The sequence below is a fragment of the Trichechus manatus genome, unplaced genomic scaffold, assembly GCF_000243295.1.
Source record: "Trichechus manatus latirostris isolate Lorelei unplaced genomic scaffold, TriManLat1.0 scaffold00056, whole genome shotgun sequence".
Classification (NCBI taxonomy): domain Eukaryota; kingdom Metazoa; phylum Chordata; class Mammalia; order Sirenia; family Trichechidae; genus Trichechus; species Trichechus manatus.
The window spans coordinates 13,159,852-13,186,849 of NW_004443992.1; the positions used below are offsets into that span (position 1 = coordinate 13,159,852).

General features: G+C 46.3%; 1 protein-coding gene and 1 long non-coding RNA gene across 3 annotated transcripts in view; one reads left to right on the forward strand and one right to left on the reverse strand.

Moving 5' to 3' along the window:
* Positions 1–5,773: 5,773 nt before the first annotated feature.
* NRP2 (neuropilin 2) overlaps positions 5,774–26,998 on the forward strand; it is a 126,193-nt gene continuing 104,968 nt past the window's right edge. For both annotated transcript variants that reach the window (XM_004378255.2, XM_004378259.2), the window contains exons 1-2: positions 5,774–6,458; positions 22,701–22,878. In XM_004378255.2, coding sequence (XP_004378312.1) covers positions 6,386–6,458; positions 22,701–22,878 — 251 coding nt within the window. In that variant the 5' untranslated portion in view covers positions 5,774–6,385. The remainder of the gene's footprint in view (positions 6,459–22,700; positions 22,879–26,998) is intronic.
* On the reverse strand, positions 9,541–26,112 carry LOC111820922 (uncharacterized). Its single transcript, XR_002824424.1, has 5 exons — positions 25,828–26,112; positions 25,205–25,382; positions 23,395–23,549; positions 19,199–19,313; positions 9,541–9,903 (listed from the first exon to the last, which is right to left on the reverse strand). It is a non-coding gene; the product is annotated as an uncharacterized LOC111820922 (long non-coding RNA).

Sequence of the window (26,998 nt, forward strand, 5' to 3'; positions counted from 1 at the left end):
TCCAAAAAAAGTTAATCTACGAATTTAGTGAAAGAATGGGAATTTTCAGCTCAAAATAAGATTTTCCTTCGTGGTAAAAAAAATTTCAGCTCCTAACCCTAAAATTTCCAGTCACATCAACTATAAAGGCCATTACAAACAAAGACTTGGCCTTTCTTCATGATTGCCAAGTGAAGTCTTTATTTTCGAGGGGCTAGGAAATGCCTTTGTCCAAAAATATTTTCCCTGAAAGTCTTGCCAAGGTATCTAAAATACTCATTATTACTCACTGTTTGAGATAAGTTACCCAATGCAACTACTATCATGATGGAATATCCAATTAAGCCCCACCTATCCATTAACATCTTCTTGAGGATAAATGATTGTTAATTTCAATTACTTAGAGTGGCTGATGGAATTAGATGAAATTTATGAGTGAGGATGGGATCAGGAAAGGGATCTAGCCAAAATTCAAATCTGGAAAGGGGTAAAAATCATGTAAGTCAATTCCTTCCATTGTACAGGTGAAGGTCCCAAATTGATTAACAGACCTTTCAAGAGCGCCCATTTCATTAAGGATAGCAGAAGCCTAGGTCCCAAGCTCCACTGAGGTTGGAAGTAAGGCCAGGACCCTGAGGAGCACCGTGAAGGCCCTAATTCATGGTAAGTGCTCTAGGGAAGCCATCAAGAATGCATAGAAAGGGAAAAGAAAGATAGACAATATGAGCTAGCCCCTCTTGTCTTTAGCCAAGTAGATACCAAACGTTTTCAAATGACACTTCAGCCATAGAACTTCTGCTCCTACTGGGGTCCCTTCTTGCAGAAGGAGTGTGATAGCCTTATGGACTTTCTATGGATGTCTATGGAAAATCTCAGGCTCTGGTCATCTAATTATCTACAGCAAAGCTGTCCAATATAGTAGCCATTAAACACGTGGCAACTTAAATTTAAATTAATAAAATTTTAAATTCAGTTACCCAGTCACATTTCAAATGCCCAAGAGCTACGTGAAAAGCACAGCTATCTCCATCAGTGTAGAAAAGTTCTATTGGCAAGTACTTCTTTCAGTTCTTTTTGAAGTATTAATGCCTCAAACGTATGAAAATTAGCATAGCAGAGGGAGGCCTACCTCATGATTAAGCCAAGCAAAGTAGAGGGAGCAATATAACTCCTTTAGTTTCCGCTAAAAAGGATTCTGAGTCTCTGGGTGGTACGAACAGTTAATGTGCTGGGCTGTTAACCGAAAGATTAGACGTTTGAGTCCACCCAGAGGTACCTCGGAAGAAAGGCCTGGTGATCTACTTCCGAAAAATCAGCCATTGAAAACCCTATGGAGCATAGTTCTACTTCTGACACATATGAGGTCACCATGAGTTGGAAATGACTTGAAGACCAAGGATTCCAGTGATGGTTAAGTAGATTTTGTGCATTTTCCTTCGTTTTTTTTTTAATTCATAAGGTTACCTACTGTGAGACCTGGTGCCTGTGTCAGAGAAAGTGATGAGACATGTGCACAGTGTAAAGAATTTTTCAGTATTTTATGGAAATCTTTAAGGATTCTGGGAACTCGCCAAAGGAAATACTAAAATAGAGACTACAAGGCAGTGGTGGCACAGTCGTTAAATGCTCGGCTCCTACCTGAATGGTCGATGATTTGAACCCATCAGCTGCTCTGCAGGAGAAAGATGTGGCAGTCTGCTTCCATAAAGATTACAACCTTGGAAACTCTATGGGGCAGTTCTACTCTGTCCTATACTGTCACTATGAGTCAGATTCAACTTAACAGCAACAGATTTAGGTAGTATTGAAGTGTGTTGAAAAAACGAAAAATGTTGACTGTTTAAGGGGTGAGTGGTACTGGTGAGTGGAAGAGAGGAACAAATTCTATTGACCAGAAACCTGGACTTCAGCTACAACAAAAGAGAGAATAAATTTAGGAAAACCTGGTTGTACAGTGGTTAAGAATTCGGCTGCTAACCAAAAGATCAGCAGTTTGAATCCACCAGGCACTGCTTGGAAACCCTATAGGGCAGTTCTTCTCTGTCCTACAGGGTTGCTATGAGTGGGAATTGACTCGACAGCAACGGGTTTAGTTGTGATGAACACGTCTGGAAAACCCTACCTGAAAGAAACCTCTAGTAATAGCCAGGGGTTGAGTGGGTTGATGGTGAAAGGGCTGGATCCAGTTCTATAAACTCCATCACTGGTACTTAGAACATGTTCCTAAAACGCAGGCACAGCCCGCCATACCCCCAGAGGTGAGGTTTCTTGATGCTGTTGTCACAGATATTTCTAGGAGTCCCACCACTCTGGCACTTTAAGGGACATGTTCTTGAAACATCTGCCCCTATCTGAAAAGTGCCTGGAGAGGAAAGGTGAAGAAATATTTTTCCAGGTGTCCTTCAACAGATGAGTATATATTAAAAGCTATGTGTAAATATAACATATCAGAACAGAAGTTCTCATCTGCTGGCCTGTTAAGCATTTGCATCAAAGTCACCTAAAATGTGTATTAAAAATACAAATTCCCAGACACCACCCCAGGCCTAAGGAATCCAGTCTGCAGGAACATGGAGCCCAGGGATCTGAATTTTTAACATTTTCCCTAGGTGATTCTGATGCACCCTCAGGTTTGAGACTGTCTAGCTGGGAACACCCAACTTTCCACTGGGAAAGGTAGCCTCTGGGGTGTGGCTAGGTAACAGCTTTCTCTTAGCATCATTTACAAATCTGTTTTTTATGTTCCCCACATCCCTTCCTGTCAAAGGAATGGAATGTAGGATGGGATTATCTATTATTATTTCACAATTAAGGATAGTGACGTAAAACATCCTTGGTGAGTAATGATGCTGCCAGGAATCTCAGCCTCACTTGTTAGCTGTTGTTTCTGACCATGCTACTGGCCTTTCAGGAGACAGGCTTCCCTAAGGGTCATAGACGTGAACTCACAAAATACTGGAAGATACGAGTGCCTGGCTCCTCACCGCTGCTCCTCTGGTTGAAACAGAACCAACTGGAGCCAAACCCCCGAGATCTCAGTCTAGATGAAAGCGTGGCTGAGCCAACCCCAGTCTGGAGAATTTCCCTGAAGGTTCATTTTCCACAGGGCACGTGTGGGATTTGTGTTTAGTTCCCAAGAGTCCTTGGAAATCCTGGGTTAAAACAGTTCTAAGCCCTCCCTGGGCCGGTGAGGTCTTGTTCAGATTGACTTGGGAGAGATCTGGTCTCGCTCTGAATTTTTCTGGTCAAGCACTTTGAGTGCCTAAAAGTGAAAGCAACACCAACCTAAGGTGGTGCGACCATTATTTATTGAGTGCTGCCCCCTAGAGGATTAAAACTGGTCTGGCATTGAGCCGCTTGAAGACCCCAGAACTCTGAACTAAAGACTCACTCCCTGTCCTACTGCAGGAAGTCAGGCCTTTCCTGGCTGGACTGCTGAGAAGTCTTGCCTCAGGCAGTACAGAGGACTGGCAGGAAGTAAGCTAGCTCCCCCTTTAGGACATCTTTTAAAAATGTAAATACGTAATGCTGGGGATCAGGTCCAGGAACAGAAAACCAAGACAGACCCTTCTCCCTACCAGACCAAGGACCCTGAAAGTATCCTGATGGGGCCCTCAACCTTGAGACCCAAGACCGGAAGTCCAGAATTCTTATTCTTAGGGTTCTTTAGTGACCTTAGGTTTACCTTTTCTCTCCTTCCTCTCCCCTCTCCCCATGCCCTTCACCTAAACTTTCATCAGGGTATTCTCAGAAACAGGACTGTCCCACACTGGGTACTTGCTGGAATGGTTTGGTACCCCTGGTGGTGAGGGGAGGTGATACTAAACACTCCTCTCTATTCAGGGGCTGTCACTGCAGATAGTGTTATTTGTCCTTAGATTAGCATCTTGGCAAGGACATAAACCGGGATCTCTGCTTAAGGTTCAGAATCTAGACTGCCTCTTTACTTCATTAAATATCGAGAGATGGGAGTCTCTCTTTACATTCGAACTTTAAACAGGAAAAATGTAAATTTGGAGTTTTTAATAATGTGGATGTGCTCTCCAGCCTTAAAAACAGAAAGGAAGGAAGGAAGAGAGAAAGAAAATGAAAGGTAGCTTTAGCCCAGCCAGAAGATAAGCTCCCTGGAAGAGCTCACCAGGCCTCTGTTATGCCCTTTCAAACAAGGCATCTAAGATTAACAGTGTGATATGCAGCCTGTGGATTTGCATGGCACTTTAAAATCCCTCTATGGCTTGGTTCAACTATTTGCAAATCACTTCTGATTCAATTTTGTTTTGGTTATCTCAGTGCAAATAACAGTTAAGTGGGAGTTACAGATTTTTCAAACACTAAAAGTGATAAACAAAGCTAATGGCAGGTCGAGATAAGGAGGGAAACCACCCGGAAGAATCCACAAAGACAAGCAAAGAAGAAAAGGAGAGAATCAGATATGTGCTTCGTGTCACTGAAACTTTATTTTTTTAATCTGCAGAATAGCAGAAAAGGTATATGCAGGATGTTATTTAAACTATTCCTCTTATAGTCTTTATGGTAATATAGTAATAGGTGCCTCGTGAAGCAAGACAGTTTGGAATCCACAAAGCCATTCTCAGAAACAAAGATACAAGTGTTTCCCCAACTGTTAGCTTGCCGTTCCCTCTAAACAGCTTTCACACCTCCATTTAAAAATAGTTGGCATAATGCAGTTTTCTTTCTCTTGCGTTGTGACCACCACATTTCCATGGGGAAAACGTGAACAGAAGTAGTGATGGTAGCATTTCAAGGAGATCCCTTCGTGTACGTGTACGGGGGGCCGGGGGAGATGGGAGAAGGAATCAAATTTAATTACCCAAAAAATGCTTTCCTGAAGAGTCTTTGCTCTTCTTCTGATAGCTACAAGTTAGGCGCGGAGGGATAGCTACATCTTCAGCAGGAGAGCAGAGAAGCACGTTTGGGACACAATAAAGGATCTGAGTAGTAAACGCAGGGAGTGTTTGGGGTTTAATTCACCAGGGGCTGACGGTGTGTGTCGCCGCCACGCACTGCTGCCTGTGCGAACGCATGGCTGAGCTGCCGCCTAGCTCCTACCCCAAACACCGTACACCACCCAGCGCCTCTCGTAACGCCATGGCGCGTGGCATTGTGTTGGGCTCTGCGTGGGTGGCATCGGAGTCACGGAATTTAGGGGGAACAAGGATTTCCCCCGCTTCCCGCGGAGTCTCCCTCGGGGTAAACGCGACGTGGCCGAGGGCAGCGCGCCCTGGTGGTGGGTGCCCCGGGCGCTCCTTCCACGGGGCGTTACGCACGGGAGGCGCGGCCAGGCACGGAGGTGCCGCAGGGCGGGCGGGGGGTGCGGGCTGAGAGAGGGGCGTCCGGGTAGAAGCTGCCTTTACTTTGATCCAGAGGCGGCCGGGGAAGCCGCCCCGCCCGAATTCGGTGCCGCGGCCCACGGTTCTGCGCCGCGCGTCTCCGCGGCTGCCTCTTTAATCAGGAACACAGAAGGGGCGGGCCCTGAGCCGGCGCGTAATCGGATAGCTCTGCCGCGGCTCTGACATCCACACGCGGCTCGGCCTGAAAAGGCAAGGGGGAGCCCGAGGGGAGGCAAAGAAGGCAAAAGAGGCAGCAGCCCACAGCCCGCCCCTGGCACATCCTCAGCCGCACAGACACTCGGCGAGGCGCTGGGCGAGGTGGAGGTGAGGGCGGGCGCCGGCGAACTCGGAGAGGGGCTCGCTCACTCCAGGCGATCCCAGCCGCCGCCGCCGCCGCCGCCGCCGCCGCCGCCGCCGCACCACTAGCAGCAGCAGCCAGCAGCAGCAGCTTCCTTCCTCAGGCTCCCCTCGTGAGGCTGACCAAGCGGGTGTAGTCGGAGGGGGGGCTCCCGCTGGGGGAAACCGGCAAGGGCAAGAGCTGTTGGGCCGCCTCCCATTCGCGCCGTCTGTCGGTCGGTGCCTCCGCTCGCGTGTCCGTCCAGGGTGCCGGGGGATGTGTGTCAGTTTACGCCTCTGAGATCACACAGCTGCCTGGGAGCCGTGCGATGCCCACGGCAAGTCTTGGCTTTTCTTTTTGTTATTGTTTTTACATTTGGCTTTTGGGAAATATTCGTGATGTTGTAGGATAAAGGAAATGACACTTTGAGGAACTGAAGAGAACATACATGTGTTTTGTTCTTGAGAGGAAACTCGTCCCCTCTTCCCGGCTTGCTCCTTTGCTGATTTCAGGAGCTACCCTCCTTCGGGCGAGGTGGGGATTCCAGCAAGAATAAAGGTGAAGACGGGCCGTCAGGACCCAGGAGGGAAATACTGACCATTAGAAACCTTTGCAGAAGACATTATAAGGAAGAAAATAAGAGAGAGAGAAAAAACACAAAGACTTTTAATTATACAAGAAGCCTCCAAATCCAGCTCTGGAGAAAGCCTCCTCCGAAATGGATATGTTTCCTCTTACCTGGGTTTTCTTAGCGCTCTACTTTTCAGGACATGAAGTGAGAGGTCAACCAGGTAAGCCCCTGAAAGTTTTTTGTTTTTAAATTTCAACATGCTTTTCCTTTAAAAGCGACTGCTAATGCAGTGGGCGACGCGGCACAGTACAGAAGCAGGCTCCCTCAATACTCAATAATTTAAAGAGATCCCCGCTGGCCCTCCCTACACCACCAAGACAGTCAAAACCCAACTTTTCTCTCCTGCTAGGAGTGTGTGTGTATGTGTGTGTGTGTGTGCGCGCGCGTGTGTTTTGAAACAGAATTTGGCGGTGTTCAGATGTCACATATGGACTGAATCAAAGGTTTAAAAATACTACAAAGCCTTTGCATTACAGTTTTTGGGGATTTTTTCCCCCTGTCTTGAAGCAGAACACATCTCCCTTGAGTTTCCTCAACCTAGCCAGCGAAATATAAATCATTTGCATTCCCTCCACTTAGCTACATTGAGCAATGTTAACTGAAGGGCTTGGGAAAGACAAGAGACTAGTTTGGATTTTCAGTGCTGTAGATTCTTCGTGGAATGGGTGGATAAGACTCAAGAAATCAGGGGGCTCGTCTGATGGAGCAAGTTGGTTTGTGGCTTAGACAGGGACTTCGGGTTGGGCGATTCTGGCAACCACGGTGGTTAATGGTCCCTGCTCTCTTTCCCTTATCCATGTGTCTTCTGGGAAAGTAAATCATGTGTTCTTTTAAAAATTATTATTAGGTAAAGCAAAATGCCTGGCCCTCTAAGGTCTCTCAGTCTTGTGAAGTGGTTAGAAACTTTTGAGTGGAATTTGTTCTCAACCACTGCCAAAAAGGGTGTGTGGACGGACTGCGGAGGTAAGAACCAAGGCCCAGAACAGTCTGGGGCCAGCATTTGTGGGGAGTGGCAGGGACACACTCCCTGAGAAGGGATCTCTGGCTTCAGGGAATCCAGTGGGGCTTGTCCTTCCTTCCTGGGACCACACTCCAGGGCGACCCTCTCTCCCCTCTGAAAACAGTGTCTGGATTTGACAAAACTCTAAGCAGCTGCTACAGGTGATTAGGGATGGGGAAACCAGCAATGGACGAACGAGGGAAAATTAAAGAGGAGAAAAAAAAACCTTCCTTAAGTGCCCTTACCCCGGGGCACTTGGAAGGCAATGGCGGCAGTTGCAGAGCTCACCCCATGCAGCCGCCTGGGCATCCTCCCATACATCGGCTAGTGGGTCCTGTAAGAGCTTGGTTTAACTAAAGGGAAGCTTTGCGCCTGGTACTCCAGTTCTGGCCCTCCAACACGCACACACACCCACTTTAAGGTTGGTTGTGTATTTTAGGGGGAGGAAGATTCTGGAATGCGCTAGCCACTCAACTCCCCAGTTTGCAGCTCCTCTGCCATGACCGGTCTTCAGGGCAGCTGCAAACCGTATCAAAGGGATGGGTGCAGGTCACACTTGGGGAGATTCCCTGTGCCTCTCATTCCTCTTGCCTTAATTCTAAATTCCCAGCTTGAAGAGAAATTAAATTACCTCCCACAGACCGGGATGTTGCATAAATTATGTATATTTGTGTGATTTGCTCTGTGAGTGTGTGTGTGTGTGTGTGTGTGTGTGTGTACACGCGCGCAGTTTGTGTGTGTACACGCGCGCAGTGAGGGTGCGGACGGTACATTACGTATTCAGAAACGGACTCCGGTAGGCCCTGGCGCGCGAGAGCGCGCATCTACACACATACACACACACACACACACACACACACACACACACACACACACACACCCCTTCAGGTTTCGTGTGCTGTGTGGAGCAGGAGGTGTGAAGACTCAGGGGCTATCTCCAACCCAGATGTTCGCACATCTGTCCCCGAGTGCTGTTTGGAGTGTGTGTACGTCTGTGTGCGACACCCGCTCGGATCCACTCCCGCTCTGCCACCTGCCTCCCGCGCTCTCTGCAGAACCCCTTCCCATTCCCAACCCGGGACCGCGCTTCGTCACTTCCAGAGAAACCCAGAGGCGCGGGGCAAGTCAAGCCACCACGAGGCCGCGCGGGCAGCCGGAACCTGCTCCGGGTGAATATTCTCCAGGCCACCCAAAAGGCAATCGAATGCCGCGGGCCCCTCAGGCTTTCAGCCGGAGCAGCCGACTGGCACCCGGGGATATGGCACCGGGTGGCAAAGGGCGAGGCCGATCGAGATCTCTGACTCACCCGGTGCGCGCCGGCCGGGAAGGGGCCCGGCCCAGCCGCCGCCACCCTCGGCAGGAACCGATTCCAAGAAGGAGAGTCAGTGGAAAGGGACGGCGGAAGGTGCGCACAGGAGAGCCATTGAGCAAATAGCCCCGCGGCCTCGGCGCGCGGTCCCGGCGGCTGGTGGGCGGCAGGGAGGCCGCATGGGCGTCTCGCACCAGATTCCCCTCTCGCCGCCACGCTGCCGCCTGCCTTCCTCCCTCCCAGGCCCGGGTACTCAGGGCTGCTTGCCCAGCCTGGCGCGCCCCCCATCCCCCCGCCCCCCAGCTCTACTCTGCGCCAAATGCCCTCCGCCGCGCATGGAGAGTTGGCTCTGCGGGACCCGGGGCTGGCGGGGTCGGGGACGCAGGCACTGGCCGAGCCGGGTGGCGGGAAGCCGGGGTGGGATTTCCGAGCGGAGGGCGGAGAGAGGCGGGAAGGAGCCAGCTGGAACCGCGGAAACGCGCGCAATTTGCACCTCCTCTTGAAGCGCTGGGCGCTGAGCGCCCGCCAGTGCGCAGAAACAGGTGAAGAGCACGCGGCGCGCGGGTATCCACGTGGTGAGGACGTGGTGGCCTCCCCAGACTGCCCCCACCCCTCAGTAACCAGTGCCGTCTCTAACGCCACATCGATTTGTTTGGGCTACGCAGCAGAAACAGCCGAGAGATCCATAAACATTCTATTAGGCAAAAATATTCCCAGCGAAAGCAAAACCGAGGCTCAAGCCTTGGTGAAGTTGGCCGCTTCCAACTCCCGGTCCCCTCCGACTTCTACTGATTTAAGACACCCCCAGGGAGAAGCTTGCGGCATTTCCTCGACGCTGCCCAATGTCGGAAAGTTAAGTTGCGGCAGCGCTGCTCTCCCCGGGGAAAGCCTCTGGTATTGCAGGCGAGTTCCCTCCTCCCCTCCCCTGCCGCCTCGCTCTTTGCTTTTCCACGTGAGAAAAAGAAATATTCACGGCCAAGGCTTCATTTTCACTGACTGATTTCTTTTTAATATCAACACAAGCTAACAGAGGCGAGGAGAGCTGTGATTAAATGGTGCCCCCCCGCCCTTAGCCTCGGGCTGACGGCGCAACAGCGGTTCCCACCAGGACCCCGGGCGCCCCGCCGCTTGGTGAGGGGTGGGGAGAGCCGCAGAGCTGATTGTCCGGAGTTCGGGGTGTGTGGGGGGGGTCGCCCCTCTGGCAGTCATCAGCCGGGCAGGAATCAGCTTTCCAAACCGAGCTTAGAGGATCCGACTCTTCGTGTTGCAGCTTCTGCGGCTCCGGTAGGATTTCTTCTGGAAGGGGAGGGGATCGACGCCTGGTTTATTGACTTGTGCTCACTCACTGCTCAGCTGTCTCCCCTCCCTTCCTTTCGGTTTCAGACCGAGTGGAGAGCCCCCTGGCGCTAGCCATTATGCGTCTGCGCCTGGCCACGCAAAAACCTTTTTGCTGGAGTTAGTCGTGGTCCGACCGGGTTTTGCTCAAGGAATCAATCAAACTGGCGATGGGCGGGCTTTTTCAAAAGGTGGCGACGCCTAGCCCTAAGGTCCCCACCTTCCGCACACACCACTCTTAGCCAAAAGAGCGCTTAGCCAAAAGAGCCCGGCCGTATAACCACCCTCCCACCCCCCACCCCCACCTCTAGGAAAGCTTTGATCTGTGTTTGGGCTTTAACACCATTGTCATGGACACGGGCAGACGTGGTCAATTCAACCTTCTGCCTGGACTGGATGATCAGATAAGGGGTGTAAATTGGCTGTGGGGAACAGGTCTGGGTTCAAACAAATCCTGAAAGAGAAGGAATGACAGTCTAGGCGCCAGGTCGGGGTTTCAAGAGGGTTTCTTTTAGTCTGTCTCCCCAATCTGTGGGCTGGCCGTGGGCAGGCATAATGATTTGCAAGACAAAACTCTAAACTCCTAGATTCTACACAGACAGCTGCTCTGGGCTCGGGTCTAATGCCCACATTCAGTGGGTGCCCAGTAAACTACCCCCTAAGCAGCCACTAAAGGTAGTGAAGCCGTTGTCATTTGCCAACAGAACACACAGTGCAAAACAGTGGAAAGGAGAGAGCTCCCCAAGAAGGCTTCAGCGGAGGCCCCTACTTGTCCAAGATGTGCCTGCTCGAATTGTGAATACCCAGGTTGCACTGTGCATTTTGAGTTTTATGTCATCCCTTGGAGCCCTCAGACGTTAAGCCATAGAGCACCCAACTGGCAAAATGAAAGGCTGGGAGGGTGCAGTGACTGGAACCTGGCCTGTCCAGACAGAACTCTGACTGTCCACCAAATGGCTCTCCTCTCCCACTGCTCAATATGAAGTCCACATTCTGCAACAGAAAGGCCAGTTCCTATCTTCATAGTATGAAAAAGCAAAGGAGTCCAAATGCCAATTTACATGCAATGAGGCATGAATGAGAATAACAGTTGGGGAGGCACCTGGTGGGGGAGGGGGGAGTCCAGGAGACTCCTAAGAGGAGAGAGAACACAGGCTAGATGATTCCAAGGCCTCTACTCTGGTGTTTTTCATTTCACTCACTGTTTCATGAAAGCAATCAAGAGAATGAGCTGACTTTGGATGACCCAAGTGTGGAACGATTCTAAGTTCACAGAATTCAGAGCCAAGTTCATTGAGAGTTTTCAGGTATATTCCCCAAAGGTCTAGTTGGAAATAGTTTAGGAAATAGAGATGAGATCCTATTATTTAAAGGATGGAGCAGAGTATCTTTTTAAGTTTCTTGAACTGATGAGAAAGTACTTAGAAGGTGAAGTGTGGGCAGTGATTAATTGACATTAATAGTGGGCGTTAACATATTTGAGGTAATTTATTGTCTGGCCATCATTTGCCCCTGGACAATCTTTGTGGTACCCTTCTTGAGTGGCAGAAATGTGTTTTGATTCCCAGAAGTCAGTCTATGTTCTGTTTCTTCCAGGTAAGGAATTTGCCTTTTTTTTTTCCCTAATTAACTCATTCCTGGACGATGCTGCAGAAATTTATCCTGGAGAGCCTATAGCATTTTTCAAAACTTCATCTGACCTGATGAGAAATGGCCAAAGGCTCAGTGGTTTCATTACCTAGCCAGATTCAGTGGGGTTGGATTCCAGGACACAGTGGCCTTGTGTCATGGCTGGCCCTCCAGGAGAAAGCATCTTCTAAAGGTTTAGGAAGCTGTCAAGTTTAGATAAGGCTGAGCTCCGATCCTAGGGGACCTTGGTTGTATTAATAAGGAGAAATTAATTTTTAACTACTGGGAATGTTGCCAAATTATGTGACCTTTGGCAGACCAGCTGTGCTATAAAAATAAATCCCCCATTTCTGAAAATGCTGCTCCGACGTAGTAGAACAATAACAATCTGGTATTTAGTATAGGGAAGAGTGGGGTTGAGAAGAAAGGAGAGAAAGGGGAGTTGCCAGCAACCCTCCAGTGTCGTGACACAGGGTTTCAAACCCAAGTATCCTATCCTCCCGGGTTACCAGAGCACAGGAAAGAGGGCCAGGATGACAAGGAGCGCGTATGTGTACTGGGAGCAGAGAAGGTGTTAAGTGCTTCCAGCCCACTCACACCCCAGCTTTAGACACATCTCTCATTGTTCACACAGATTACTGGCACAGGGAGAGAAAAGATTACTGGCACAGGGAGAGAAAAAGGGATTTTCAAACAGGCAACATGTGTGTCTTTCCCTAAAATGTCACCGAATAAGTTTGTAACTGAAAAGTTTTGGGAGGAACTCTCACTGGACTTCTAGCTTCTGAGGCATTGAAGCCAGTTCAGCCACTGGCCAGCTCTGCTATCCAAGGAATCTTGTGTGATTAGCATACTTAATCTCTCTGTGCCTCAGTTTCATTATTTGTAAAACGTATGTAATAATCATACTACCTCATAGGGTTATTGTGCTATGTCAGAGTACATAGAATACTGTTTGGCACATATTAAGCCTATTTGGACATCACTTAATTTTTAAGACAGCTTTTATTGGGATTCACTATATCTCATGATCATAGAAAGCACACTATATCCATTGTGGTAAGTTTATGTTATTTTTATGAGATTTGGCGGGGGCAATAAATAATTATTCATTCTCAGCTCTTATCCCACTAAAACCTTTGTCTGTGTTTTATAAGCACCAGATTATCTCTCACCACACTATTCTTCACAGGTAGATCTTCTCTGCTGGCGTCTCATCTTAGATTTACATCTTCTTTTTTTTTTCCCCTTGTTCTTATGCGTTTAGTGTTTTTGCCTCTACTTTTATTTCTCTCTCTCTCTCTCCCTCTTTCTCTATTCTTTCCTTTCCTTTTCCTCCCCTTCCACCCTTCATTCCTGAAAGTGTACTCAGTAGGGAACGCTGTGTTTAAGGCGCTCTCCGGAATATGTAATAACTTCTACTCTGGCATTAAGGCCCCTCAGTAGCTGAACTCAAAAAAAAGGCGTCCTAAAGACAAAATAGCTTTTACCCAGCAAGACTCTTAATAATCTCATTTCCCTGTGGGTCTTCATAAAAGAGCCATGATCTGATGCAGAAAAAGGGGAGGAAGGCTGGAAATAACAAAAGGAAAGCCCTCCCCAGTAGCCTGCAGTGGATGAGGCTCCTGACCAGGCCAGCATAATACACATGTCCAGTGACACCCTGCTCACAGCCTCCTAAGATCCCATGATAAGCAGTGATCCAGGTTCTAGTGAGTCTTTCAGTGAAGAAGATAAAGGGAATTGCAAATTACTGGACTGGATGGTAATAACAATTGTTTTGATAAAGGGGGAAAATAAAACCGGTATGCCCAAAAGGCATATTGGGGACCAGGGGAAGGGACATGGGGAGGAGTTGAGTAGAACGATGTGAGCTAAAACCAAGCAAGAGAAAGTCTGCAACCAACTAATAGTTTGGTGATAAACTAATAGTTTGTATCTTCCTGGTGCTACTGACAACAAATATTTAGAATTTGCCTTTGGGAGGGTTGGTGGTTATAGTAAGGGAGAAAGAAAACCCTCAGATAAATTAATTTGACTATTATCATAATTAAAATGTAAGTACCCTTTTAACTTTGTCATATTATCTAAGGTTAGTGTGTCCTCGGAGAAATAGTTCACACTAACTCTACCCTGACCTGGGATTAGGTATTATTATCCCATACAAGTTATTTAAGCTCTCTGTTCACCATTAAAAAACATTTGTGTTTAATAACGGCTGTGGGTTGGGCAGGAAGGGTAGTAGCTGAAGAAGCAGAACAACTTGTAATCACACTTTCTTAGGATTTGTGATACCTAGTGATACTTTTTGTATTCCTTAGTCAATTATTAATTCATTAATTCATCAAAATTGAGTCTAACATTTAGGAAAGGCTCTGGGTTTGATCCTATAAAGAACAATCAGAAAGAAAGTTGCTTTTGGTCCAATAGAACTCATAAGGCCATCTCTTAGAAGATGCTAAAGAGTTTCAGTCTTAGCATTTGAGATATGGAGAAGGGAAAGATACTCCTGGTATGGGAGATCAGGGAGGGCTCCATAGAGGAGGTGGCATCTGAGCCAGGATTGAGAGGATCAATGAGCTTTAGAGCTGGGAAAGGCATCCAACGTGAAAGGAACGGTGAAAGCAGAGAACAGGACACTGTATTTGAGGAACACTCAGAAGTTATAGTTTAGAATGTGTGGAGGGGAAAAATTGCAAACAAGGTTGGAAATAATAGCATGACTAAATGCAAGGCCCAAATTACTAGACCAAGGGGTTTGGATTTCATTGACTAACCAATGGGGAGCCATTGACGTTTCAACACAAGCTTTCAGTTAATCAAAATAAATGAAAAAATATTGTGTTGCCTTCCCCCCCACCACTTTCTTTTTCTTTTGGAGAAACCTCAAAATGATTCTTCTATTTCCTTTCCCAAATGTCTGTTGAAATGGTCAGGAATTGTAATCCCAGATCTCTCATCAATGGTATCAAAATTGCATTTGCAGCGAGGGCTGGGAAAGAGAGGACATAAATATAAACTAATGATATTATATTGGCTGCCCTATTGGAATTGCATTTGTTTATGATATAAGATGACAAATAATAAGGTTACCACAGGTGGCATGATTTGAGGTCAGGGAAGGTAATCACATCAAAGTCAGATTTTAACCATTAAATAAGCGTTCGTTTTTAGCATCCAGATTGAGGAAAAGCGACCTTTCAAAGGCTGTATTTCCAGATTTAGGAGCCCTGGTGGTACGGGTGGTTTGTAGTCAGCTGCTAACCTAGAGGTTGGCGGTTCGAACCCACTCAGCCACTCCATGAAAGAAAAGCCTGGTGAACGGCTTCTGTTAAGATTCCGGTGAAGAAAACCCTATGAAGCAGTTCCACTCTGTAACATACGGGGTCGCCATGTAACGGCAATGGGTTCGGTTTTGTTTTTTGTTTTTTCCCAAACCCAATTTGCAGTTCTTTCCTATGTGAAATCATCATAGGTGTTTTTGAAGAGGCAGTTTGCTTCATTCCTTACTCCTTTTTCCACACTGCCACTCATACTCATGTGCAGGCTTCCTCTCCCGCTCTCTGCTTCCCTTCCTCCTTTCCTCCCTGACGGCCCTTTTATTCGGATTTTGAACTTTATCACTGCAAAAGTTCACAGAGATTTCCATTTGCTGTTCCTTCAGGAGTGTATCCTTCACTGCCACTGGCCCCATAAATTGAATAGATTGCATCCCTTCCCAGTTGCCTTAGGAAGTGGTCAAACAGCCGCATTCCTGGGCTGATGGATTGGCTCATTTCTTCCCAGCTTAAGCCAAGATACAGATTTTATGAGACTGTCTTGTGACAGGCTGAAGTCGCTTTGAATAAAACAAAATCCAGCCTCAGATCACAGAAATAACTCTTAAAAAGCAGCTTATCCAGAGCTTGTGAAAAAAAAATTGGTTAAAACGCTGAGCAAAGGACTTAGATGATCTGGGCAAGGGATTTGAAGAAACTCTTTTTGGTCTTTCTTTTCATGCATCACTGTTGTTGACATGCTCACACACAGAACTGTGCATCCATAATATTTATAAATACGCAGCCACAGACTCAGTTAAGAAAAGAAACCACGTCAGTAGAGCTAATGTGATTAAAAGAGACATTTGAACTCTCCATAATGTAAGACAGACATGTTCATCCAAAGAATCTTGAAGTTTTGTTTGAAGCTTACCCAGCAAAGGAGGGTAGAGAGTCTTTTTAATTTTTGGTTCAATCTATGGGTTATGGGATCTTTCCCCCACTTTGTTATAAAACCAAAAAAAAAAAAAAATCTGTTACTGTTGAGTCGATTCTGACTCATGGTGACCCCCTGTGTTATAGAGTAGAAGTGCTCCGTAGGTTTTCTCAGCTGTAACCATTATGGAAAGATCACCAGGCCTTTCTTCTGCACCTCTTTATGTTGTTGTTGTTAGTTACCCTCCAGTTGGTTCCAGCCCATAGCGACCCTATGTACAACAGAATGAAACACTGCCTGGTCCTACACCATCCTCACAATTGTTGCTATGTTTGAGCCCATTGTTGCAGCCACTGTGTCAATCCATCCAGTCGGGGCTCTTCCTCTTTTTCACTGACCCTCTTCTCTACCAAGCATGATGTCCTTCTCCAGGGACTAGTCCCTCCTGATAACATGTCAAAAGTACGTGAGATGAAGTCTCACCATCCTTGCTTCCAGGAGCGTTCTGGCTGTACTTCTTCCAAAAAGACTTGTTCATTCTTCTGGCAGTCCATGGTCTATTCAATATTCTTCGCCAACATCATAATTCAAAGACATCAGTTCTTCTTCAGTCTTCCTTACTCTTTGTCCAGCTTTCTCATGCATACCAGACGACTGAAAATACCATGGCTTGGGTCAGGTGCACCTTTGTCCTCAAAGTGACATCTTTGCTTTTTAACACTTTAAAGAAGTTTCTTGCAGCAGATTTGCCCAATGCACTACTTCGTTTGATTTCTTGACTCCTGCTTCCATGGGCATTGATTGTGGATCCAAGCAAAATGAAATCCTTGATAACTTAAATATTTTCTCCGTTTATCATGATGTTGCTTATTGGTCCAGTTGTGAGAATTTTTGTTTTCTTCATGTTGAGGTGTAATCCATACTGAAGGCTGTAGTCTTTGGTCTTCATCGGTAAATGCTTCAAGTCCTCTTAACTTTCAGCAAGCAAGGTTGTGTCACCTACATATCGCAGGTTGTTAATGAGTCTTCCTCCAATCCTGATGCCACTTTCTTCTTCATTTAGCACCTCATTATACAGACTTTGAATTATACAGAGCTAGAACAGACTTAAGAAGCCCTGGTGGCATAGTGGTTAAGTTCTCGGCTGCTAACCTAAAGGTTAGCAGGCTTAAACCCATGAGCTGCTCTGCAAGAGAAAGATATGGCAATCTGCTTCTGTAAAGACATAGCCTTGGAAACTCTGTGGGACAGTTCTACTGTCCTATAGGGTCAGTATTAGTTGGGATCGGAGATGGCACATAACAACAGAACTGGGATTTTTAGAATCACTCTCCTCTCACCTCATAAAGATGAGAAAACGAAGGCTCAGAGACATTTAATAACTTACCCAAGGTCACACAGCTAGCCAGTCGTGAGACCAGACTTGATTATAAGGCTCTTACTCCCTGCCCCATAATATTCCCAGTAAACTGCCCTGTTGGAGTAAGTGGCAAGGTGACAAACTTCTCTCTTTTTAAGTAGGGGAAAGAGTTTACTAATAATTAAATGAAAACAGTGCTGTGGAAATAGGGACAGGATGGAATTATGCTGTGGATAAAGGATAAATTATAAAGTAAATAAAGGATATTATTTTTAGGGGAAATGAGACCAAATGCTTTTCTTCTCCCAGTGCCCTCAGGTGTATATAAGAAATAGATGTCTTCTGATCCTTTTACTCTTTCTCTTTTCTATGTCATTTTAAGTAATAAGGGAGTTAAGATCTAATTCAGTGGGCTTCAAACCATATTCCATGAAGGCCCCAGATGTCCTTGCAGAGAAACCCCCTCAGGGATGAAGGGAGGGGCCTGGCTACCCTCTCTCCCAGCACCCAAGAAGAGCTCCACTTTTATCTGCTTTGAACCTTGGGGTTCTGGGTAGAGTTTTGCTTGAGGTAAAAAATAAAAAGTACTACCTCTAAAAGGAAAATTGAGAGCTATAGACTTAATTCAGTCCACTCATTTTACAGTTTAGGAAGCTGAGACTCAGGAAAGTCACACTGAGTTAAGGATCCAGAGGTTGCATCCCTTCTTCTTGCTAATGTCATACTCTCCCTTTCGTGATAACCCAGTCCCATTACCCCAGATCCACCTCTGACAACAGGCTGACTCACCAACCCCCCACCCAGCCAGTTTCCAAGTTCCCCTGTTTTTGCCAAGGACTCTTTCCTTCAGTTCGACTAACCAGTTGATCTGATTGTTCTTCTGTACCCCAGGGCTGCCAGCAGTGTCACCAAGTAGAGTCCCTGGCTGTTGTGGGGTAAGCCATTGTAAGCCATTGTAATTCTGATTATTTAAGAGTCCTCACTACAGTTAGGCCTTGGTTTTTAGCAAATATTATCATCAAGTTTAGGCCATACTGTGTTTCTTTAAAACAACTCTAATTTCCTTAAAAGGCAGCACAGATATTTTAAAAGCTTCTTTTATCCCTACCCCTTCCTAATACTTCCTAGGAGTCCCTGGGTGGTGAAAATGGCTAAAGCACTCACCTGCTAACCAAAAGGTTGGAAGTTTGAGTCCACCCAGAGATGCCTCAGAAGAAAACCCTGGTTATCTATTTCTGGGGGAAAAAAAAAATATATATATATATATTGAAAACCCTTTGGAGTGCACTTCTATTCTGACACACATAGGGTCACCGTGAGTTGGTCATGTTGTTGTCGTTGACTCGTGGTGACCCCATGTGTGTAGAGTAGCACTGTTCCATAGGGTTTTCAAGGCTGTGATCTTTCGGAAGCAGATCACCAGGCCTGTCTTCCAAGGCACCTCTGGGTAGGTTTGAACTGCCAACCTTTCAACTAGTAATCAAGTGCTTAACCCTTTGTGCTACCCAGAGTCTCCTAATTACCAAGGGACCTGTGATTTTTCTTAAATTGGATTTTGTACTAGGATGAGCTCCTTCTGAAGTTGGCCAAGTGACTTAGAATTATAAATGGATGAATACATAATCCTCTACCAGATCCTGGGCCGGGTTACTGCCAGGCAGCACCAGATGGTGCTCAGCCCACCAGCAAAGCAAGGGCACCTGAAAGAAAACTAAAAACAAACAAACCAGGAAAAAGAGAGATTTAAAACTATTTGACGTTTACATTTCAAATAAAAGCACCTAAGGAGTCATTATGGGAGAAACAAGTCAGAACTTCATTGGACTTCCTCACACTTTATAATTTACTGTTCTCTTTCTTTCAAATTACATCTAGTGGTGTCACTTTAATCCTTTCATCCTTGGCCCTCAGGTCTTTATCTGGCTTGGCCTGGCCCAATTCTCCCTGATGTAGAGGAAACTTGCCTTGAACAGTCCAGGCCTGGATTTTGCTACTTCTTTTTGGGAAATGGATTTGCCCCAGGTGAAAGGTACTCATGAAATAGCTGGAGAATGAAGGCCCTTGTCAACTCACCAAACAGGCCCAGTAGCTCAAACTTCAGCAGGGTCAACTTCCCATCTGTGTGTGGAGATTGGCCTTCAGGGGTTTGCCCTTGAGTTCAACTCTCCTTTGGCTGGGCTGGACTCTTCTAAAACAGGACAGAAAGCATGTGTGAATTTCATTTTGGAACACACAATAAAGGCCCCCAAAGTGAAGCTTAATAGAGCTCTTCAGAAGAAATTCTACCTAATTTCAATTCGGGGCATGCGTGTGTTTCAGAAACCCCCAAACCTGGAAATGAAAGATCAGTTATCAAGAGGAGGTGTAGAAGGATTAAGTATGTTTTCTTGACAATTTTTACTTACGGATTTCAAGAACTGTTTTCTCCAAGAAAAATAGAGATGGAAATTCTAGTATTTATCTTTGTGGATATACGTCTGTGCAAATGATGTGTGATATTTTGTGAGAAGGTGAGAAAGTGTGTACAGGACTAAAGTGTGAATTACTAATATGTATATGTAACTGATGTGTGTTCAGTATCTGTGTTTGTGTGTGTTTTTGCGTGTGAGTGCGATCCAAATAAGAATGTTGAGTATATAAATGTTTGGGTATTGAAGAGGTTAACCACACACAACCAAAGCAGATGTTTTTATGATTTCTCAGATACTTTAATAAATGCCTTGATTTTCTTAAGATAAAGAAAGGACAGAAAAGAGAAATGGGCTACTTCTTTTTCCTTTGCTTAATTAAGTAAGTTTTTGAACAGAGAAAATGTAGACTATCTGCTATGGGATATATATAGTTGAAAAAAAATTAAGTGGGGAAGTAATCACTTTTGTTGTGAATGAGAAATAAAAACTTCCTATGAGGAAGTTTTCGGTCTTTATTACTGACAGCAATTAGACCATTGCCTGGTCTCTAATTACTAAGAGCTTAAATCTTGGGTGTGAGGAATTGAGAGGGAGAAGTTTTTCTTTCAAGAGTAGTTGGAGAGAAGGAGAGAAAGGATGGGGAAAGGAGGAGGAGAGTATGGATGATATGGAAATCATAATGGTTACTAAACAGGAGCTCAGCTCAGGTTTCTTCTGATGAGTTCCAAGTCAAAACGTATGGCTGGGGGTGTAGTTAATATTATGGGCGCAGTTTTCTGCAAAATAACTGGCAAAGGAGCTCTAAAAACAAACAAAACAAAGCAAACAACCAACCAACCAAATTCATTGCCATCCAGTCACTTCCAACTCCTGGTGACCTCGAGTGTTACAGTATAGAGCTGCTCCATAGGCAAGGGCGAATTAACCAGTAAGCAAGGTATGCATGGGCTTACTTGTGTTTACTTACTAATCTGTAGTGCACAATTTCACATGGGTTCACCACATCTTTGAAATTTGTGCACTACAAATTTTTGCACTACTACTTTGAAATTGTGCACTACAGATTAGTAAGTAAGCACAAGTAAGTCTGTGCATACCTTGCTTATTGGGTAATCCTTTCCTGTCCATAGGGTTTTCTTGGCTGTAATTTTTACAGAAGCAGGTCGTCAGGCCTTTCTTTCACAGTACCATTGGGTAAGTTTGAACTGCCAACCTTTATGTTAACAGTCGCGTGCCAATGGTTTGCGCTACACAGAGACCTTAAAGAAACTCTACCTAGTAGAAGATTTGCTCTTCTGCTAGCTTGGCAAGAGCAGCTGGTGACCTAAGTACCTACTCCTCTGCTTTCTCAGATGACCACTTTTGGCCCTATTTCACATTCATGAGCCAGGAGCAATGGGCCACGATCTGAAAACTTCCGGAAGATGCTGGGTGCCCAATGTGGGTGAGTGGTGTGGGCACCTGGAATGCCTACAGGGACTGGCTGCAGAGGAGCAGGCAGCCTGGGGCCTCAGGGCTGGCCTCATTGGCGTTTGGGTGTGAGGATGGGCTCATTGTCCTCCTGGACTGGGAAGGGTGCACTGTCATTAGGTAGAGGATGATGTGGTCTCTGCTAGCCAGGAGAAGTGGCCTGCTTTTGTTTTCCACCCAGTAGGAAATGGAACCTGAATCCATTAGATTCTGGCAGTTCAGCATGGCACAGTTTGAGCTCTGGAAGGCGCAGTGCCTAAAAGGCTACTGGTTTGGAGTTGTGTGTCCCAACCACCATTGTGTGGCGTGCCCACCTTTTATGCATTTAAAGCCTGTCAAGCAGTAATCTAAAGCAGAGATCTGGAAGACAATAATGCCAACAAACATGGGGAATAGTCAAGTGCACCTGTAGAGTTAAAAAATGCATGACCCTTTGCCTCAAAGAGAGAACACAGGAGAAAGACCCCATCCTGGAGGGTGGCTGCTGAGCCGTAATACATAATTCACGGGCCCACGCTGCTCCGTGCAGATGGCGGTATTAAATCGTGATTGATGTTAAGAGAGCCATACATCTCAGGAATGCCTCCAAGTGGCTTCTCAATATTTCCATTTCTCTCGTACCTTCCTGTCTTCTTTTCTGCTGCAGCATTAAGCAAAACCCCCCGTTTCCCAAGAACCCCTCCTGGGGACTGCAGAACTTTACTCCCAAATATGTGAGCTTCTTCAAATGTCATCACCCACGTTTGCTGCCTTTGACGATCGCCCCCCTTCCTTCCTGGCCCACATGGCACTGTTAACCTCCAGCCAGGTACCGCTGGGTAGGGGAGAGTCAGCTACTCCCCTGCAGCCACCTTGCAAATGGCTGGTGACAGCTGGATAAAGCAGCAGCACACTCTGGTGGTGGTGACCAGGCAGGAGGGACAGTGAGCAGAAAAGCATGGAAACAACACACGAGTCCGTTCAGCACAAAGCACCTTTGTGAAAACTCTGAGGTTGGAGGGAGTGGATTCTCCAGTACAGATTTTTCCACTCGGTGTATAATGAAATAATAAATAGAATTTGTGGTTTATGCAAAATTAAATGTTTAGAGATTTTGCTTTTTCTTTCTAAAAAAAAAAAAAGCTGGAAATCACCCTCCAGGGTGGGTTCTGGCCCAAAGCTGAAAGTGCTTCCTCCGCATCCCATGTAATTGTTACCAGGCTGGCTTGTGGGTCGGCACCACAAAACCACTATTGTCAGTTCCCGGAGCCTGTACTGCCGGCTGCCTGGGCTGGCCTGGGAGCCACCGAGTGAAATGAAGGATTTATGAGATAAAGATAGAGATGGGAGGTTGGAACGAGAGAAGGAAGATGGGCCAAAGAGGGGAGACAGGAAAAGGCAGGGAAGCATGTTAAATTTGCAGCTTTCTTGTTTTTCTAATCTCAGACCACGTAATCAGGAATATTTATGACCGTTTTCTGGAATATTTCCATTTGGAGAGTGAGTGTGTGTGTGTGTGTGTGTGTGTGTGTGTTGGGGGGGTGGGTGAGCTAAAATATCTCTTCCACTGAATGAGTAAGTAGGTTAGCCTTGTAGACTGCCATAAAAGGTCTGTAAAAGAGTTTTAATCGGCCACCGGTAGAGAAGAGAAACAGGAGAGGGGGGAAAAGCGGTAACATATTTGAAGTTCTTAGGTTGTTTGCTTTCTCTTTCAGACCCACCCTGTGGAGGTCGTTTGAATTCCAAGGATGCTGGCTACATCACCTCCCCAGGCTATCCCCAGGATTATCCCTCCCACCAGAACTGCGAGTGGATTGTTTATGCCCCCGAACCCAACCAGAAGATTGTCCTCAACTTCAACCCTCACTTCGAAATCGAGAAGCATGACTGCAAGTAAGCACTATCCCAGTCCACTGTAGTACCCATGAGACTGACACTACCCACCTGTCTCCCCGATACTCCTGCTGCCTTTGTCACCTAATATCAGCACCCACTGCCCCAGGACCCACTAACCAATGGTACGTCTTGATCCTAGAGGAAAACATCAATGTGACTTTCTCTTTCATTGGGAAAAAGAGGCCCAGTTGATCCCGTAAGCTGTTACCCTTGAGTCAATTCCAACTCATAGCAACCTCATGTGTGTCAGAGTAGAACTATGCTCCATAGGGTTTTCAATGGCTGATTTTTCAGAAGTAGATTGCCAGGGCTTTGTTCTGAGACACTTCTGAGTGGATTCGAACTTCCAACCTTTCAGTTAGCAGCCCAGCACGTTAACCAAGGGACTGCCTTCTTGGGTGAAAAGTGTAAAGAATAACACCCTGTTTGTGAAGACTAGTGGTGGAGGAAGCATTTTCATGTGGTGGCAGGAAGGTGGACTTCAAAACTCTATTTCCCGACTTTGGGATTTACCTTCCATTGGAGATCTCCCCATTTTCCACGGCTGCTACCACATATAGGAACCGCACCAGCTTCGTTGAACCAGTAGCTAGATCCCAAGCAGAGACTTCCTCTACTTCCAGCCTTGGAGGATCAGGCTGTTATTTTACAAAGAAGCAGCTGGTTTCCTTGTAGAAAGAGAGAGTAAAACATCCAAGTCTATACTTGTAGATCAAAGATTCATACTGATTCTTGATCTCTGTGCTGCATAGGTTAGAATCTCAAAGCTGGTCTTACGGATTTATTTAACAAATACTGTTCTAATTGCTTTACAAATATTAATCCCGTTCAGTTCTCCCAGCAGACCTGGGAGGTTGGTGCCATTACTAGCTCCATTTTGCAGGTGAGAAAACTGAAACACAGAGAGCTTGAGTAAGTTACCTGAGGTGTTTCAGCTGGTCTTACATCAGTTCTGCCCCCTTGGAAATGTGTGACTTAGGAGATACCAAGTGGACATTTAGATGTTTCTGAGTGCTTTAGAAACGCCATGTAAGCACTAAGACCCCTAAAAGTTAAGGCAGGGGAGCAAGCAGCGTTGGAATGCCAAGATTATGGATGCCCTGTGCGCTGTTTGGGAACCCTGGGTGATGCGTATGGTTAGTGCACTCGGCTGCTAACTGAAAGGTTGGAGGTTTGAGTGCAACCAGAGGTGCCTTGGAAGAAAGGCCAGGTGATCTTTTGAAAAATCAGCCATTGAAAGCCCTGTGGAGCACAGTTCTCCTCTGACACACGTGGAGTCTCCATGAGTTGGTGCTAACTCAGAGACAGCTAGGTTTTGTACTATCTAATGGGTGTGATCTTAAAGTCTTTCCTCACTGAAACAAGAGCAAGAGCTTTCTGTGCAGAAAAGAATGAGCCAATAATCATGTTCTGCTCCAAACAAGCACCTACAAGGTGCCACTGCTCTGATGGGTGTTCAGCGCTCCCATCTGATTAATAAATAGTTTGAGCATTCCTTGTAACCAAGGCAGTGGGAGTACTGAAAATTCAGAAAGGGGTCCAGCTGGCAGGAAAGGTGCAAGGAGCAGGCGACACTCCTAGCACGTATTTCAGAGCAGGCCTGGGTCTGGCCCTTGGCTTCCTCGTGGAGGAAACAAGGCCCCTCTTTAACTAATGCTACACTGTGAGGCTCAGTGAATTGATGCCATTATTATCCTCCTAGGACTACTTTGCACCTGCATAATGGTTTTCTCCCAACAAGAGGTAGTCTTTGTTGAAAAGCAAAGGGTTTTTCCCGGATGGATGCTTCATGTGACTAAGAGTCATAAGACAGTTTCTAATCCCAGATCCACCCTCGACCCAGTGGATAACATAGGGTAACTCATCAGTTCCTCTTTGCCTCAGTGAAATGCACACACCAGATACATTTGCCCAACATCTGCAGACTTCCGAGTCCCTGACAGTGAACTTTACCAAGTATTTCTGTTCGAAGAGCTTCTTTGCATAAGGTGTTTTTGGTCCTGGTTCCTCTGGCTGGGCTGCAGGGGGTTGGCACACACTGAAGCCTAATGTACAGAAAGCTTGGGTCTGAGCTCAGAGAAATTTGGCTAAGCACCTCTCTCGACTGAGGGCCAAATTCTATTAATGCTTATGCCAGCAGATTTCCCAGGGAAATTGCTAAGAGGTCATCTTATATTGTATTTATGGTGGCAGATGGGGGAAGGCGCAGCTTTCGAAAGGAAAAATTCGGGAACTAGTGAGCATGGCTGAAAGCATATTGGGAAGTATGAAAAGTCAGAAAAACCTGCCCTTGCCCTGCTGTGGGCTGGAAGGTAACCCTTACCTTCACATGACTTGATCCCTGTTGTGCCTCTGACAACAGAAGGGACGAAGAAGCTGCCTCTTGCTGAAGTTGGAGTAGGGGAAGTGGTGAGTTGCAGATTATCTTCTGATTTATCATCCTTACTAAGTAGCTTCCTGTTTTTCTCCTCACTACCCCATCCCATGCTTCTGACTTGCACCTAAAAGATCAGGAAGGTCAGAAAAAAATCTTTTGGGAGTGCCTTCCCCTCAATGCCCCAATCGTCAGGCTCTGTTTGGGGTTAAGCCTCAACTGCTTAACCTTGTCTTTTATTTTCCCCTCCCCTCCCCCATTCCTCTTCCACTCCTCCTTTCTCTCTCTCTTTCTTATTAACTTTTTGTATTTTGAAAGACAAATCTGGTTCCTTCAACTTCTCCCTCCTCAAGGTATTTTTTCACATTGCTGCCTGGCCATTTATTTACATTCAGAATAAACTGGCTTCTCCTCCCCCACCTCCTTGTTTTACTTTCTTGTGAAAGGAGCGATTAATCTGATTGAAGTCCTGGAAGTTCTGTCTTGTTCTTGCCCTCTTTCTCCCGCCCTCCCTCTCTCTTCTGTACTCCATTTTTGTTCCACGGGAGCTCCTGGGTTTGGAAAGCACTTACTATGAAAGGAAATTAGCCTCGTTTCTCCTTTCATTTTGGGCACATGTTCCAAATTGGATTCGGCTCTCCATGCCCATAGGGTGGATACTTCCCAAAAGAAAACTGCCTCAACTGTCCTGCTGTTGATAGAACACAGCAGGAAGACACTAGCTAAAAGAGGAAATGAGTAAGAAAGTCAGACAAAAAAGGGCCATCCCAGCTAGGGAGAAAGAGCAGTGGTCAGCATGCCTGCCCTCATGTTTTCCTCACTCCTACCTACGTGCATGATTAGCTGGGAACAGGGCCCTGATAGGAAAGGATTATCCAGGGCAGTGGCCCCTAAACCCTTTACTTTCTGTACCTTGAAATCTACATTGCAAAGGTCGAGGCTGTTGCTGAATAAACCCGACAGCCTTTTCCCCTTAACTGCCACTTGTTAATTTTGTTCCATTCAAGCTTGCTGTCTGCTTGGAAAATTTCACTCACAAGCCTCAACTTTGCCTGAGTCAGTGCCACCCAAGGCCACCATCTCTGGTGAGCTTCCACTGAGTCCTCCCTCTGGCCACTTGTGGAGATCCCAGCCCCCAGCACCCATAGACTGCTCTGGGGCTGCTGTGGTACTGCTGGGTTCATGTGGCCAAGGGACAAAAGGGCAGGCCTCAAGTCTGTCTGGACACACAGGGAGAAGCCACTTCATCTCTGTGGTGGTAACGAGGATGCTGCTTCTTCGGCTGGCAGACAGGCCTTTCCCTTGAGTCATCAGCCAGCGGGCTGAGTGTTCTGGTTTTAGAAACACACAAAGTTGAGCATTTTTTCCACTTCTGAAATGAAAAATGTATGTGTATTTTTTTTAAAACGCTGACTTGCATGTGATGCGCAGCTTATTCATGAGCCCTCAGCCAGGTGTGGCATCCCAGCCCACCCCAGAGGCTCCACCAAGTAAAACCAAAGTGAAGAGTTTGAGTTCTTTTAAGAATTGGTAATTTCCAAATGGGTACCTTGTAAAACATATTTCGCAAAGTGCAAAAACCCCTAGGAAGGCGTGAAAGGACATTGCTGAAGCGGAAAACTTTATAAGAAAGCAATCTTAATGATTTTGTGTCTTATGTGCTACACAACAATATCTATTTACCATATATCATTAAAGAACGCTGCTTCATCTAAGTGACATTTCCAGATACTTTAAATGTCC